The sequence below is a fragment of the Bombina bombina genome, chromosome 3 (assembly GCF_027579735.1).
Source record: "Bombina bombina isolate aBomBom1 chromosome 3, aBomBom1.pri, whole genome shotgun sequence".
Classification (NCBI taxonomy): Eukaryota; Metazoa; Chordata; class Amphibia; order Anura; family Bombinatoridae; genus Bombina; species Bombina bombina.
Window position 1 is genome coordinate 857,573,104 of NC_069501.1, and position 18,320 is coordinate 857,591,423.

Here is an 18,320-nt window from a genome sequence, read left to right on the forward strand (position 1 = left end):
GGTCTTAGATGAATGCGCGCAAAAGGAACTATGTCCATTGCCGCTACCATCAACCCGATCACTTCCATGCACTGAGCTATGGAAGGAAGAGGAACGGAATGAAGTATCCGACAAGAGTCTAGAAGTTTTGTTTTTCTGGCCTCTGTTAGAAAGATCCTCATTTCTAAGGAGTCTATAATTGTTCCCAAGAAGGGAACCCTTGTTGACGGGGATAGAGAACTCTTTTCCACGTTCACTTTCCAGCCGTGAGATCTGAGAAAGGCCAGGACAATGTCCGTGTGAGCCTTTGCTTGAGGAAGGGACGACGCTTGAATCAGAATGTCGTCCAGGTAAGGTACTACTGCAATGCCCCTTGGTCTTAGCACCGCTAGAAGGGACCCTAGTACCTTTGTGAAAATCCTTGGAGCAGTGGCTAATCCGAAAGGAAGCGCCACGAACTGGTAATGTTTGTCCAGGAATGCAAACCTTAGGAACCGATGATGTTCCTTGTGGATAGGAATATGTAGATACGCATCCTTTAAATCCACCGTGGTCATGAATTGACCCTCCTGGATGGAAGGAAGAATAGTTCGAATGGTTTCCATCTTGAAAGATGGAACCTTGAGAAACTTGTTTAAGATCTTGAGATCTAAGATTGGTCTGAACGTTCCCTCTTTTTTGGGAACTATGAACAGATTGGAGTAGAACCCCATCCCTTGTTCTCTTATTGGAACAGGATGAATCACTCCCATTTTTAACAGGTCTTCTACACAATGTAAGAACGCCTGTCTTTTTATGTGGTCTGAAGACAACTGAGACCTGTGGAACCTCCCCCTTGGGGGAAGTCCCTTGAATTCCAGGAGATAACCCTGGGAGACTATTTCTAGCGCCCAAGGATCCAGAACATCTCTTGCCCAAGCCTGAGCGAAGAGAGAGAGTCTGCCCCCCACCAGATCCGGTCCCGGATCGGGGGCCAATATTTCATGCTGTCTTGGTAGCAGTGGCAGGCTTCTTGGCCTGCTTTCCCTTGTTCCAGCCTTGCATTGGTCTCCAAGCTGGCTTGGCTTGAGAAGTATTACCCTCTTGCTTAGAGGACGTAGCACTTTGGGCTGGTCCGTTTTTACGAAAGGGACGAAAATTAGGTCTATTTTTCGCCTTGAAAGGCCGATCCTGAGGAAGGGCGTGGCCCTTACCCCCAGTGATATCCGAGATAATCTCTTTCAAGTCAGGGCCAAACAGCGTTTTCCCCTTGAAAGGAATGTTTAGTAGCTTGTTCTTGGAAGACGCATCAGCCGACCAAGATTTCAACCAAAGCGCTCTGCGCGCCACAATAGCAAACCCAGAATTCTTAGCCGCTAACCTAGCCAATTGCAAAGTGGCGTCTAGGGTGAAAGAATTAGCCAATTTGAGAGCATTGATTCTGTCCATAATCTCCTCATAAGGAGGAGAATCACTATCGAGCGCCTTTATCAGCTCATCAAACCAGAAACATGCGGCTGTAGTGACAGGGACAATGCATGAGATTGGTTGTAGAAGGTAACCCTGCTGAACAAACATCTTTTTAAGCAAACCTTCTAATTTTTTATCCATAGGATCTTTGAAAGCACAACTATCCTCTATGGGTATAGTGGTGCGTTTGTTTAAAGTAGAAACCGCTCCCTCGACCTTGGGGACTGTCTGCCATAAGTCCTTTCTGGGGTCGACCATAGGAAACAATTTTTTAAATATGGGGGGAGGGACGAAAGGAATACCGGGCCTTTCCCATTCTTTATTAACAATGTCCGCCACCCGCTTGGGTATAGGAAAAGCTTCTGGGAGCTCCGGCACCTCTAGGAACTTGTCCATTTTACATAGTTTCTCTGGGATGACCAACTTTTCACAATCATCCAGAGTGGATAATACCTCCTTAAGCAGAATGCGGAGATGTTCCAACTTAAATTTAAATGCAATTACATCAGGTTCAGCCTGTTGAGAAATGTTCCCTGAATCAGTAATTTCTCCCTCAGACAAAACCTCCCTGGCCCCCTCAGATTGGGTTAGGGGCCCTTCAGAGATATTAATATCAGCGTCGTCATGCTCTTCAGTAACTAAAACAGAGCAGCCACGCTTACGCTGACAAGGGTTCATTTTGGCTAAAATGTTTTTGACAGAATTATCCATTACAGCCGTTAATTGTTGCATAGTAAGGAGTATTGGCGCGCTAGATGTACTAGGGGCCTCCTGAGTGGGCAAGACTCGTGTAGACGAAGGAGGGAATGATGCAGTACCATGCTTACTCCCCTCACTTGAGGAATCATCTTGGGCATCATTGTCATTATCACATAAATCACATTTATTTAAATGAACAGGAATTCTGGCTTCCCCACATTCAGAACACAGTCTATCTGGTAGTTCAGACATGTTAAACAGGCATAAACTTGATAATAAAGTACAAAAAACGTTTTAAAATAAAACCGTTACTGTCACTTTAAATTTTAAACTGAACACACTTTATTACTGCAATTGCGAAAAAACATGAAGGAATTGTACAAAATTCACCAAATTTTCACCACAGTGTCTTAAAGCCTTAAAAGTATTGCACACCAAATTTGGAAGCTTTAACCCTTAAAATAACGGAACCGGAGCCGTTTTAACACTTTAACCCCTTTACAGTCCCTGGTATCTGCTTTGCTGAGACCCAACCAAACCCAAAGGGGAATACGATACCAAATGACGCCTTCAGAAAGCCTTTTCTAAGTATCAGAGCTCCTCTCACATGCGACTGCATGCCATGCCTCTCAAAAACAAGTGCGCCACACCGGCGCGAAAATGAGGCTCTGCTTATGCTTTGGGAAAGCCCCAGAGAAATAAGGTGTCTAATACAGTGCCTGCCGATATTATAATATCAATATACCCAGATAAAATGATTCCTCAAGGCTAAATATGTTTTAAAAATGAATCGATTTAGCCCAGAAAAGTCTACAATCTTAATAAGCCCTTATGAAGCCCTTATTTACCATCGTAATAAACATGGCTTACCGGATCCCATAGGGAAAAATGACAGCTTCCAGCATTACATCGTCTTGTTAGAATGTGTCATACCTCAAGCTGCAAGAGACTGCACACTGTTCCCCCAACTGAAGTTAATTGCTCTCAACAGTCCTGTGTGGAACAGCCATGGATTTTAGTTACGGTGCTAAAATCATTTTCCTCATACAAACAGAAATCTTCATCTCTTTTCTGTTTCTGAGTAAATAGTACATACCAGCACTATTTTAAAATAACAAACTCTTGATTGAATAATAAAAACTACAGTTAAACACTAAAAAACTCTAAGCCATCTCCGTGGAGATGTTGCCTGTACAACGGCAAAGAGAATGACTGGGGTAGGCGGAGCCTAGGAGGGATCATGTGACCAGCTTTGCTGGGCTCTTTGCCATTTCCTGTTGGGGAAGAGAATATCCCACAAGTAAGGATGACGCCGTGGACCGGACACACCTATGTTGGAGAAATAACAAACTTTTGATTGAAGGTATAAAACTAAGTATAATCACCACAGTCCTCTCACACATCCTATCTATTAGTTGGGTGCAAGAGAATGACTGGGTGTGACGTAGAGGGGAGGAGCTATATAGCAGCTCTGCTGGGTGAATCCTCTTGCACTTCCTGTTGGGGAGGAGTTAATATCCCAGAAGTAATGATGACCCGTGGACTGACCACACTTAACAGGAGAAATTATCCTAGGCAAATTTTAGCCAGCCATGTGGAAAAAAACTGGGCCCCAATAAAGTTTCACCAGAAAGCATATAAAAAACGTTTAAGCACTCCCAGCAAACGTTTTACATTTCAGTAATTTGAAAAAATAATAATTGTTACCTCTAATAATAAGCATGATACTAGTCGTTATTAAATCACTGTAATCAGGCTTACCTTAAATAAATTTGGTATCAACAGCATTTTCTAGCATATACATTTCTCTAGAAAAATTTAGACTGCACATACCTCATAGCAGGATACCCTGCACGCCATTCCCCAAGCTGAAGTTACCGCTCTCTTCAGTTGTGTGTGAGAACAGCAACGGATCTTAGTTACAACCTGCTAAGATCATTAGAGACCACAGGCAGACTCTTCTTCTATTTTCTGCCTGAGACCAAAATAGTACAACTCCGGTACCATTTTAAAATAAACTTTTGAATTGAAGAAAAAACAACTAAATTACACCACATCTCTCTAACTGCTTCCATGCTTGTCGAGAGCTGCAAGAGAATGACTGGAGGTGGCAGGAAGGGGAGGAGCTATAGACAGCTCTGCTGTGGGTGATCCACTTGCAGCTTCCTGTTGGGAAGGAGAATATCCCACAAGTAATGGATGATCCGTGGACTGGATACACCTTACAAGAGAAAACCAACCTTGAGATATAAGGTCTGGCCTTAATGGAAGTGGCCAAGGTTGGCAACTGGACATCCGAACAAGATCCACATACCAAAACCTGAGCGGCCATGCTGGAGCCACCAGCAGCACAAACAATTGCTCCATGATGATTTTGAAAATCACTCTTGGAAGAAGAATTAGAGGCGGAAAAATATAGGCAGGTTGATAACGCCAAGGAAGTGCCAATGCATTCACTGCTTCCGCCTGATGATCCCTGGACCTGGATAGGTACCTGGGAGGTTTCTTATTTAGATAAGATGCCATCAGATCTATTTCTGGAAGCCCCCACATCTGAACAATTTGAAAAAACACATCTGGGTGAAGAGACCATTCTCCCGGATGTAAAGCTTGATGACAGATAATCCGCTTCCCAATTGTCTATACCTGGGATATGGAGCGCAGAAATTAGACAGGAGCTGGATTTTGCCCAAGCAAGTATCCGAGATACTTCTTTCATAGCCTGAGGACAGAGTCCCAACCCTGATGATTGACATACGCCACAGTTGTGACAGTGTGTCTAAAAACCAATAAACGTCTCTCTCTTCAAATAGAAGCCAAAACTAAAGAACTCTGAGAATCACACGGAGTTCCAAAATATTGAATGGTAATCTCGCCTCTTGAGATTTCCAAACCCCTTGTGCTGTCAGAGATCCCCAGGCAGCTTCCAAACTAAAAGACTCGCATCTGTTGTGATCATTGTCCAGGTTGGGTGAAACAAAGACCCATAGAACTATACGATGGTGATCTATCCACCAAGTCAGAGATAGTTGAATACTGGGATTCAAGGATATTAAATGTGATATCCTAGAATAATCCCTGCACCATTCATTCAGAATTAAAAACTGAAAAGGTTTCATATGAAAATGAGCAAAGGGAAACGAATCCAATGCTGCAGTCATGAGACCTAAAACTTCCATGCATATTGCTACTGAAGGAAATAAGAGACTGAATGTTCTGACAAGCTGAACCCAATATAAATTGTCTGGGAACCTAAAAAAGGTGACACTTGTCTGAGGAATCAAGGAAGTTTTGATAAAATGATCCTCCATCCATGTCTTTGAAGAAACAACAGAAGTTGAATCGTATAAGATTCTGCAGAACGAAAAAAACTGAGCAAGTACCACGATATCGTCCAAATAAGTAAACACTGAGAACCTTTGAAAAGATTCCTAGAGCTGTCGCTAGGCCAGAAAGGAAAAGCAACAAATTGGTAATACTGGTCTAAAAAAGAGAATCTCAGAAAATGAAAATAATCTGAATGAAAACAGAATATGAAGATATGCATCCTGTAAGTCTATTGTAGGCAAATAATGCCCTTGCTGAACAAAAGGCAGAATAGATCTTATAATCACCATTCTGAAAGCTGGTACTCTAACATGACAATTCAAAAGATTTTCTTTCTGTGGGACAATGAATAGTTCTGAACAAAACCCCAGACCCCGTTCCTGAAACGGAACTGTTATGAATACCCCAGATAACTCCAGGTCTGAAACACACTTCAGGAAAGTCTGAGCCTTTACTGGAATAATATGTGAGAGAGTAAAAAGACTTCTAACAGGCGGTCTTACTCTATATCTTATTCTGTACCCCAATCTAAGAAGTTTAGACCGAATTGAACCAAACAACTTTAGCAAAGTCTTAACCTGCCCCTTACCAACTAAGCTGGAAAAAGGGCAGCATCTTCATGCAAATTTGGGGGCTGGCTTTGATCTCTTAAATGGCATGAATTTATTCCATTTTGAAGAAAGCTTCCAATTAGAAACATGTTACTTGGGGAAGAATTAGGTTTCTGTTCCTTATTAAGAACAAAAACTAATATAAGCTTAGAACTTAATCTTGAAGCAAAAAAAAAACTCCCTTCCCCAGAGTAACAGTTTAAAGTATTAAATCCAACTGTGAACCAAATAATTTATTACCTTGGAAGGAAAGAAAATAGTAATCTGGATTATAGAAAGCAAATCAGCATTCCAAGATTTAAGTCACAAAGTTCTTCTAGCTAAAATAGCTAAAGACATAGATTTAACCTCAATTTTGATATCAAAAAATGGCATCACAAATGAAATTATAGCAAGTTGAACCAAGTTAACAATGCTAAACAAATCATAATTCAATACTTGTTGCGCTAAAGTTTCCAACCAAAAAAGATGAAACAGCTGTAACATCAGCCCAAGAAATTGCAGTCCTAAGAAAGGACCTGAAAAACAAAATTTATGCTTACCTGATAAATTTATTTCTCTTGTGGTGTATCCAGTCCACGGATTCATCCATTACTTGTGGGATATTCTCCTTCCCAACAGGAAGCTGCAAGAGGATCACCCACAGCAGAGCTGTCTATATAGCTCCTCCCCTAACTGCCACTCCCAGTCATTCGACCGAAGACAAGCAAGAAAAAGGAGAAACTATAGGGTGCAGTGGTGACTGTAGTTTAAAAAATAAATAACACCTGCCTTAAAATGACAGGGCGGGCCGTGGACTGGATACACCACAAGAGAAATAAATTTATCAGGAAAGCATACATTTTGTTTTCTCTTGTAAGGTGTATCCAGTCCACGGATTCATCCATTACTTGTGGGATACCAATACCAAAGCTAGAGGACACGGATGGAGGGACAAGGCAGGCGCTTCAACGGAGGGCACCAATGCCTGTAAGACCTTACTCCCAAAAACAGCCTCCGAAGAACCAAAATTATCAAATTTGTAGAATTTAGAAAAAGGTATGAAGCGAAGACCAAGTCGCCGCCTTACAAATCTGTTTAACAGAAGCCTCATTTTTAAAAGCCCATGTGGAAGCTACTGTGCTAGTGGAATGAGCTGTAATTCTCTCAGGAGGCTGCTGGCCAGCAGTCTCATAAGCAAAGCGGATTAAGCTTCTTAACCAAAAAGAAAGAGAAGTTGCCGAAGCCTTTTGGCCTCTCCTCTGTCCAGAGTAAACCACAAACAAAGCAGATGTTTGACGAAAATCTTTAGTGGCTTGTAAATAGAATGTTAAAGCACGGACCACTTCAAGATTGCGTAATAGACGTTCCTTCTTTGAAGAAGGATTAGGACATAGTGAAGGAACAACAATCTCCTGATTGATATTCTTATTAGATACCACCTTAGGAAGAAACCCAGGTTTGGTACGCAACACTACCTTATCAGCATGGAAAATGAGATAAGGAGAATCACATTGTAAAGCCGATAACTCCGAAACTCGTCGAGCTGAGGAGATAGCTACCAAAAACAGAACTTTCCAAGACAACAGCTTGATATCTATGGAATGCAAAGGTTCAAACGGAACCCCTTGAAGAACAAGAACTAAATTTAGACTCCATGGTGAAGCAACAGGTTTAAACACAGGCTTGATTCGAACTAAAGCCTGACAAAATGCCTGAACGTCTGGAGTATTAGCCAGACACTTGTGCAAAAGAATAGACAGAGCAGAAATCTGTCCCTTTAATGAACTAGCCGACAATCCCTTCTCCAATCCTTCTTGGAGAAAAGATAATATTCTAGGAACCCTGACCTTACTCCATGAGTAACCCTTGGATTCACACCAATGAAGATATTTACACCATATCTTATGATAGATTTTCCTGGTAACCGCCTTTCGAGCCTGAATTAAGGTATCAATGATCGATTCAGAGAAACCACGCTTTGATAAAATCAAGCGTTCAATCTCCAAGCAGTCAGACGCAGAGAAATTAGGTTTGGATGGTTGAAAGGACCCTGAAGTAGAAGGTCCTGCCTCAGCGGCAGGGTCCATGGTGGACAGGATGACATGTCCACCAGGTCTGCGTGGCCACGCAGGTGCTATCAAAATCACTGAAGCTCTCTCCTGCCTGCTCTTGGCAATCAGACGAGGGAGCAGAGGAAACGGTGGAAACACATAAGCCAGGTTGAAGGACCAAGGGGCTGCTAGAGCATCTATCAGCGTTGCCTTGGGGTCCCTGGACCTGGTCCCGTAACAAGGAAGCTTGGCGTTCTGGCGAGACGCCATGAGATCCAGTTCTGGTTTGCCCCAAAGTTGAATCAACTGAGCAAATACCTCCGGATGGAGTTCCCATTCTCCCGGATGAAAAGTCTGCCGACTTAGAAAATCCGCCTCCCAGTTCTCTACTCCTGGGATATGGATAGCTGATAGATGGCACGAGTGAACCTCTGCCCATAGAATTATCTTTGAAACCTCCAACATTGCTAGGGAACTCCTTGTCCCCCCCTGATGGTTGATGTAGGCTACAGTCGTGATATTGTCCGACTGAAATCTGATGAACCTGACCCCAGCTAGCTGAGGCCACGCCTGAAGAGCATTGAAAATCGCTCTTAGTTCCAGAATGTTTATCGGAAGGAGTGCCTCCTCCTGAGTCCACGAGCCCTGAGCCTTCAGGGAGTTCCAGACTGCACCCCAGCCCAGAAGGCTAGCATCTGTTGTTACTATAGTCCAATCTAGCCTGCGGAAGCTCATCCCCTTGGACAGATGGACCTGACATAGCCAACAGAGAAGAGAATCCCTGGTTTCTTGATCCAGATTTAGTAGAGGGGACAAATCTGTGTAATCCCCATTCCACTGACTGAGCATGCAAAGTTGCAGCGGCCTGAGATGTAGGCGGGCAAACGGTACTATGTCCATTGCCGCTACCATTAACCCGATTACTTCCATACACAATCTGGCCTTCGTTAGGTAAATCTTCATTTCTACCGAATCTATCAGAGTCCCTAGGAATGAAACTCTTGTTAGAGGTGATAGAGAACTCTCTTCTTCGTTCACCTTCCACCAATGGGACCTTAGAAATGCCAGAACAATGTCCGTATGGGACCTTGCGATTTAAAAAGTCGCCGCCTGTATTAGAATGTCGTCTAAGTAAGGGGCTAATGCTATACCCCGCGGCCTTAGAACCGCTAGGAGGGACCCTAGAACCTTCGTAAAGATTCTTGGTGCCGTGGCCAACCCGAAGGGAAGAGCCACAAACTGGTAGTGCCTGTCTAGAAAGGCAAACCTGAGAAAACAATGATGATCTTTGTGTATCGGGATGTGAAGATAAGCATCCTTTAAGTCTACGGTAGTCATATATTGACCCTCCTGGATCATAGGAAGGATGGTTCGAATAGACTCCATCTTGAAGGATGGGACTGAGAAATTTGTTTAAGATCTTGAGATTGGTCTGAATGTTCCCTCTTTCTTGGGAACTACAAACAGATTTGAATAAAAGCCCTGCCCCTGTTCCTCTTTTGGAACTGGGTGGATCACTCCCATAACTAGGAGGTCTCGAACACAAAGTAAGAACGCCTCTCTCTTTATCTGGTTTACAGATAAATGTGAGAGATGAAATCTCCCTTTTGGGGGAGAGGTTTTGAATTCCAGAAGATAACCCTTGGACACAATTTCCAATGCCCAGGGATCCTGGACATCTCTTGCCCAAGCCTGGGCGAAGAGAGTCTGCCCCCTACTAGATCTGTTTCCGGATCGGGGGCTGCTCCTTCATGCTGTCTTAGAGGCAGCAGCAGGCTTTTTGGCCTGTTTCCCCTTGTTCCAAGCCTGGTTAGGTCTCCAGACCGGCTTAGACTGGGCAAAAGTTCCCTCTTGCTTTGTGTTAGAGGAAGTTGAAGCTGCGCCACTCTTGAAGTTTCGAAAGGGCCGAAAACTAGACTGTTTGGTCCTTAATTTGTTGGACCTGTCTTGAGGAAGGGCGTGACCTTTTCCTCCAGTGATGTCAGAAATGATCTCCTTCAGTCCAGGCCCGAATAGGGTCTGTCCTTTGAAGGGATTGTTGAGAAGTTTAGACTTTGAATTCACGTCAGCTGACCAGGATTTAAGCCATAGCGCCCTACGCGCCTGAATAGCAAAACCTGAATTTTTAGCCGTTAGTTTGGTTAAATGAACAACGGCGTCAGAAACAAATGAATTGGCTAGCTTAAGGGCCCTAAGCTTGTCAATTATATCTTCCAACGGGGTTTCAACCTGTAAAGCCTCCTCTAGAGACTCAAACCAGAAAGCGGCAGCAGCAGTGACTGGGGCAATGCATGCAAGAGGCTGGAGAATAAAACCTTGTTGAATAAAAATTTTCTTAAGGTAACCCTCTAATCTTTTATCCATTGGATCTAGAAAAGCACAACTGTCCTCGACAGGGATAGTGGTACGCTTAGCTAGAGTAGAAACTGCTCCCTCCACCTTAGGTACCGTCTGCCACAAGTCCTGTGTAGCGGCGTCTATAGGAAACATCTTTTTAAAAACAGGAGGGGGAGAGAACGGTACACCTGGTCTATCCCATTCCTTAGTAATAATTTCAGAAAACCTCTTAGGAATTGGAAAAACATCAGTGTAAGTAGGTACTGCATAGTATTTATCCAATCTACATAATTTCTCTGGGACTACAATAGCGTCACAGTCGTCCAGAGTTGCTAAGACCTCCCTGAGCAATATGCAGAGGTGCTCAAGCTTAAATGTAGACATATCAGAATCAGGTTGAAGTATCTTCCCTGAATCAGAAAAATCACCCACAGATTGAAGCTCCCCTGCTTCAGTACATTGTGAGGGTGTATCAGACATAGCCACTAAAGCGTCAGAGAGCTCTGTATTTATTCTAGTCCCAGAGCTGTCTTGCTTTCCTTGCAATCCTGGCAGTTTAGATAATACCTCTGTAAGGGAATGATTCATAACTGCCGCCATGTCTTGCAAGGTATACGAAATGGGCACGCTAGATGTACTTGGCGTCCCCTAAGCGGGAGTTATAGGTTCTGACACGTGGGGAAAGTGAGACGGCATAACTTCCTCCTTGTCAATTTCTTCTGGTGATAAATTTTTTAAAGCCAGAATATGGTCTTTTTTTAATCTATAGTAAAATCAGTGCATTTGGTACACATTCTAAGAGGGGGTTCCACAATGGCTTCTAAACATAATGAACAAGGAGTTTCCTCTATGTCAGACATGTTTAAACAGACTAGTAATGAGACCAGCAAGCTTGGAAAACACTTTAATAACTGAACAAGCAAAAAATAAAATGGTACTGTGCCTTTAAGAGAAAAAAAACAATCACAGAAACTGCAAAACAGTGAAAAAAGCAGTAAATTCTACGAAATTTTTACAGTGTGTATAATAGACTGAAATAGCATTGCACCCACTTGCAAATGGATGATTAACCCCTTAGTTTCAGAACCGGATCAAAAAAACGATATAACCGTTTTTAAACCGTCACAACCAACTGCCACAGCTCTACTGTGGCTCCTACCTGCCCATACAACGATTTTGGAAGGCACAAAAACCCTTTAGAGAGGTCCTATATGTTCAGGGGACTCCTTCAGGGAAGCTGGATGTCTCAAGCTGCAAAAACTACTGCGCAATTTAGGCGCGAAAATAGGCCCCTCCCAACCTGTACTCACAGTGAGAGGGCCTTAAAAAACTATCCCTAGGCAAAATTTAGTCAGCCATGTAGAAAAACTGGGCCCCAGAATAAAGTTTTATCACCATTTGTCATAAACGTTTATATACATCAAGCAAACGTTATATCTATTCAGAAATGAGTAAATAACAAAAATATTACCCTTTACAGCAAGCATGATACCAGTCGTTATTAAATCATTGTAATCAGGCTTACCTTAAATAAATCAGGCACTGTCAGTATTTTCTAGCTTATCTCTCTAGAAAAACAAACTGCACATACCTCAGAGCAGGTAAGCCTGCACGCTATTCCCCCAGCTGAAGTTACCCATCTCTTCAGTTATGTGTGAACAGCAGTGAATCTTAGTTACAACCTGCTAAGATCATCAAAAACCTCAGGCAGACTTCTTCAACTTTCTGCCTGAGGCTAAAATAGTACAACTCCGGTACCATTTGAAAATAATAAACATTTGATTGAAGATAAACTACATTAATGCACCACATCTCTGTAGCTACTTCCCTTGTCGAGAGCTGCAAGAGAATGACTGGGAGTGGCAGTTAGGGGAGAAGCTATATAGACAGCTCTGCTGTGGGTGATCCTCTTGCAGCTTCCTGTTGGGAAGGAGAATATCCCACAAGTAATGGATGAATCTGTGGACTGGATACACCTTACAAGAGAAATAAATTAATTTTCCTTAGAAAAGGAAAAAAAATCTTAGAAAAGATATAAGTTTCCCATCTAAAAGGATCTTTAAAATAAATACTATTTCCATAGGAATAGTAGTACGTTTAGCAAGAGTAGAGATAGCCCTATTAACTTTGGGGATCTTTTCCCAAAACTCCAAACTAACTGCTGGCAAAGGATACAATTTTAAAACCTTAAAGAAGGAATAAAAAAAGTACCAGGCCTATTCCATTCCCCAGTATTAGGAACTGGAAAAAAAACCTCGGAAGTAACCACAGGCGGTTAAAAAGCAGAATTTAAATGTTAGCTAGCCTTAAAATCAAGAGGATTAGTCTCCTCAATATCCAAAATAATCAACACATTTTCAACAAAGAACGAATGTACTCTATTTAAAAGTAAAAAAGTAGATTTGTTAATGTCAATATCTGATGAAGGATATTCTGAATGGGATAAATCATCAGAGAAGGATAATTCAGTATGTTGTCGGTCATTTGAAAATTCATCAACTAAATGAGAAGTTTAAAAAAGACCTTTACATTTTATTAAGGCAGGATGGCAGACAAAGCCTTCAGAATAGAATCAGAAAAATATTCTTATAAATTCCCAGGAATAGCTTGTACATTAGATGTTAAAAGAATAGCAATAGACAATGCATTAATACTGACAGACATTTTCTCTGCATGTAAAAGTTTATCATGATAACTTATTACAAACCATAGCTAAAGATAAAAATTCATAACATTAAAATAAATGAACTTAGCTTTAGTAGGACTGATATCAGTCAGCATGAATCAAACAGTGTTTTCTGATACAGGAACAGTTGTGAGATATCTTGCAAATGTAAGAGAAAAAACAACATATAAAGCAAAATATCAATTTCCTTATATGAGTTTCAGGAATGGGAAAAAAATGCAAACAAAATAAGCCTCTGGAAACCAGAAGCAAAATGAAATAAAGACTTAAATAATGTCAGAAATCTGGCGGCAAGTATGACGCCCACAACTGACAAAATATTTTTTGGCGCCAAGAACGTCTGCAACAAACACGAGCGTCATAGATGACGCAACTAGGTGAAAACTCTCGGCGGCAACTAAGACGCCGGAAATGAAGAAATTGCGTCAACGTACGCAATTCTCACACCAAAAATTACGCAATAAATTATAGCATTTTGCGCTCCCGCAAAAAGGAAATATACGGATTAACCTGAATCATGGGAAATATAAGTACAAAACATATTTAGAACTTTACATATAAAGTGCCAAACCATAGCTGAGAGTGTCTTAAATAAAAGAAAACATACTTACCAAAAGACACTCATCTACATAAAGTAGATAGCCAAACCAGTACTGAAACGAGAATCAGTAGAGGTAATGGTATATAAGAGTATATAAGAGTATATTGTCGATCTGAAAAGGGAGGTAGGATGAATCTCTACGATAACAGAGAACCTATGAAATAAATCCCCGTTAGGATGACCATTGTATTCAATAGGCAATACTCCCTTCACATCCCTCTGTCATTCACTGCACTCTGAGAGGAACCGGCTTCAGCATGCTGAGAAGCGCATATCAACGTAGAAATCTAGCACAAACTTACTTCACCACCTCTATAGGAGGCAAAGTTTGTAAACTGAATTGCGGGTGTGGTGGGGGGTGTATTTATAGGCATTTTGAGGTTTGGGAAACTTTGCCCCTCCTGGTAGGAATGTATATCCCATACGTCACTAGCTCATGGACTCTTGCCAATTACATGAAAGAAACAAAAATTTGGAAGCAGGGGAGTTTAAGACAGCATCTGGCATTTGTCAACCGTTTAATGAATCACCAATTGTATTTTAATTATTATACGCTTAGCAGTACACAGTCACATTGTCAGTCACATTTATATTTATTATATTTTGACTTTTTTTTTAAATAGCCTTTTGGACATAAATTTTGTTTTATTTTGACAATTAGCTCTGTTTAGAAGTGCAAGAGACTAGGGAAAAGAACTCCTCAGTCTTATTCGCATTTAGATTAATTTATATTGTCTTAAAGGAGCTTTCACACCACTTATCTATATACGCTTTCAACCGTTTAATGAGCACTATTAATACCGTGCCAGGTGGTTTGCCTTAAAACACAGTACTAAAAAGTGTACTTAATCCTTCAGGGGTTACTATGAGGATATATTATGGTCTAGATGGCAGTGCATGACTCACTCATGCATACCATGGCAACTGAGTGTGAGCAAACCTACAATCACCACATTGCACAAATTATTCTAAAGCATCTGTGGAATGCACGGACATCGGTAGGAAAATCTGATGAGGTTAGAATTACTCCTGCTTTCCTTAGTAATGCTGTGAAATAATGAGCGCATGCATAGTAAGGCGGTAGGAAAATCTGATTGAGCTGTGGAAACTCAGCGTTTTGCTCTAACCTTTTTGCAAGCACTGACTGAGTGTACTCGGGACCTTATCTAAATAATTAAAATCATAAGGTTTAAATATTAAGAGATTTGTGCAGATAATTAAACCTTATGATTTTAATTATTTAGATGGGAGTCCCATGCATGTGCAGTCAGTGTGTGTATACAGTATGGAGCAAAGCGCTGAGAAAGTTTCCACACATTTTTTCTCTCCAAAAAAGCACTCTATATCTATATTTTAGCAAAGCATATTATCACAGGATTTAAAACCCATAATGTGCCACTTCTTTAGCCTTAGGGAGAGGTCTTGTGTGAATTTACAGCGGGAAAGGGAATGTACAGTAAAACACCCATACTTAAATTCTGCCTTATGTATGACTGTATACAACATTACCATAGGATGATCCTGTTCCTGCATACACTGCACAAGCATCCTTTTGATGACTTCCAGGTAATGTTGCTGCTGATTTCCAAATATACCTGGGAAGTTCCTAAAATAAAAATATGAATTTTTAAAATAGAAAATAAAATTGTCACACAAAAACATAAATTATGCTTACCACATAATTTAATTTCCTTCTGTATAAGGAGAGTCCACGGCATCATTCCTTACCGTTGGGAAACTTATACCCAAGCTCTAGAGGACACTGAATGATAACGGGAGGGACAAAAAGAGGCGGACCCTAGTCTGAGGGCACCACAGCCTGCAAAACCTCTCTCCTGAAAGCTGCTTTAACCGAAGCAAAAACATCAAACTTGTAAAATTTAGAAAAAGTATATAAGGAAGACCAGGTAGCCGCCTTACAAATCTGATCCATAGAGGCCTCGTTCTTAAAGTCCCAAGAGGAAGCCACTGCTCTAGTTGAATGAGCCGTAATCCTCTGAGGAGGTTTATGTCCCGCTGATTCATAAGGCAAGCGAATAACATTCTTTAACCAGAAAGATAAGGAAGTCTAAGAGACCTTCTGTACCTTACGCTTCCCAGAATAGACAATGAACAAGGAAGCAGTCTATCTAAAATCCTTAGTAGCCTGAAGGTAGAACTTAGGCGCAAACCACGTCCAGATTATGAAGCAAACGTTCCTTCGCAGGAGGAACATTTGGACACAAGGAAGGAACCACAATCTCTTGATTGATGTTGCGGTCTGACACTACTTTAAGCAGGAAACCTAACTTAGTACATAGGACAGCCTTATCCGAATGGAACACCAGATAAGGAGGCTCACATTGCAAGGCGGCAATCTCAGATACTCTGCACGCAGAGGCAATAGCCAGTAGAAAAAGAACCTTCCAGGACAACAATTTAATGTCAATCTCATGCATAGGCTCAAACGGAGCCCGTGGCAAAACCTTAAGAACAAGATTTAGACTCCAAGGAGGAGCCTTAGATCTAAACACAGGTCTGATCCTAATCAGAGCTTCAACAAAGGACTGTACATCAGGATGCTCGGAGAGCCTCTTGTGCAGTAAAACAGGATCGAAATGTCCCCTCAGGGAACTGTCCGAAAGATCCTTCTCCAGTCCATCCTGGAGAAACAATAGAATCGTGGCAACCTTAACTTTGTGCAGGAAAATTCACGCATTTCACATCAGAATAAGTAGGTTCTCCACACCTTATGATAGATGCGATTAGTAACCGGCTTACGAGCTTGAATGAGTATCACTCTCAGAAAAACCTCTCTTGGCTAGGACTAATTAATCAATCTCCACGCAGTCAGCCTCAGAGATATCCCTGCGACAAGGTAACTTCCACTGAGGACATGACATCCTCACCAGATCCAAGAACCACATCCTTCGCGGCCACGATGGAGCAATCCGTATCACTGATGCCTGCTCCTCCTTGATGCGGGCCACTACACGAGGAAGAAGTGGTGACGGCGGGAAAAAGGTATATTAGACTGAACCTCAAAGGCAATACTAATGCATCTTTTAGCTCTGCCTTGGTAGCTTGGTATTGAGACAGGACGCCATGAGCTCTATCTCCGGCTTCCGCCACAAACACTTTGGGATGGAGAGACCATTCCCCTGGATGAAATTGTCTGCAGAGAAAATCCGCTTCCCAGTTGTCCACACCCGGAATGTGGATCGCTGACAGCGAACAGCTGTGGGACTCCGCCAACTCCAGAATTCAAGATACCTCTCTCATTGCTAGGGAGCTTCTCTTTCCCCCCTGATGGTTGATATAAGCCAAGTTATATTGTCTGATTGGAAACTGATAAATCGGGACAAACCCAGAAGAGGCCAAACCTTCAGAGCATTGAAGATTGTAGAACATTGAAGTTCCAGAATGTTGATCGGGAGGGAGCGTTCCTCCGGAGACCACAGGAACAGCTCTCCATCCTGCTAGACTTGCGTCTGTAGTCATAATCTCCAAGGATGGTCCTAAGGAGGATGTCCCTCGGGACAGATTATCTTGACAGAGCCACAAAGAGAGCGATTATCTTGACAGAGCCACAAAGAGAGCGATTATCTTGACAGAGCCACAAAGAGAGCGATTATCTTGACAGAGCCACAAAGAGAGCGATTATCTTGACAGAGCCACAAAGAGAGCGATTATCTTGACAGAGCCACAAAGAGAGCGATTATCTTGACAGAGCCACAAAGAGAGCGATTATCTTGACAGAGCCACAAAGAGAGCGATTATCTTGACAGAGCCACAAAGAGAGCGATTATCTTGACAGAGCCACAAAGAGAGCGATTATCTTGACAGAGCCACAAAGAGAGCGATTATCTTGACAGAGCCACAAAGAGAGCGATTATCTTGACAGAGCCACAAAGAGAGCGATTATCTTGACAGAGCCACAAAGAGAGCGATTATCTTGACAGAGCCACAAAGAGAGCGATTATCTTGACAGAGCCACAAAGAGAGCGATTATCTTGACAGAGCCACAAAGAGAGCGATTATCTTGACAGAGCCACAAAGAGAGCGATTATCTTGACAGAGCCACAAAGAGAGCGATTATCTTGACAGAGCCACAAAGAGAGCGATTATCTTGACAGAGCCACAGAGAGCGATTATCTTGACAGAGCCACAAAGAGAGCGATTATCTTGACAGAGCCACAAAGAGAGCGATTATCTTGACAGAGCCACAAAGAGAGCGATTATCTTGACAGAGCCACAAAGAGAGCGATTATCTTGACAGAGCCACAAAGAGAGCGATTATCTTGACAGAGCCACAAAGAGAGCGATTATCTTGACAGAGCCACAAAGAGAGCGATTATCTTGACAGAGCCACAAAGAGAGCGATTATCTTGACAGAGCCACAAAGAGAGCGATTATCTTGACAGAGCCACAAAGAGAGCGATTATCTTGACAGAGCCACAAAGAGAGCGATTATCTTGACAGAGCCACAAAGAGAGCGATTCTCTCGACCGGCTGTCCAGAGAGATCTGTTGAGACAGATCGCCGTTCCACTGCCTCAGCATGCAGTGGTCAGACGGAACCTGGCAAAGGCAATGATGTCCATGCTCGACACCATGAGA

General features: G+C 42.2%; 1 protein-coding gene across 1 annotated transcript in view; it reads right to left on the reverse strand.

Moving 5' to 3' along the window:
* Window positions 1–18,320, reverse strand: part of IPO5 (importin 5) — a 411,785-nt gene that overhangs the window by 307,879 nt on the left and 85,586 nt on the right. Inside the window, exon 5 of the mRNA XM_053705479.1 lies at window positions 15,232–15,328. Within this exon, the coding sequence (XP_053561454.1) occupies window positions 15,232–15,328 (97 nt within the window). The remainder of the gene's footprint in view (window positions 1–15,231; window positions 15,329–18,320) is intronic.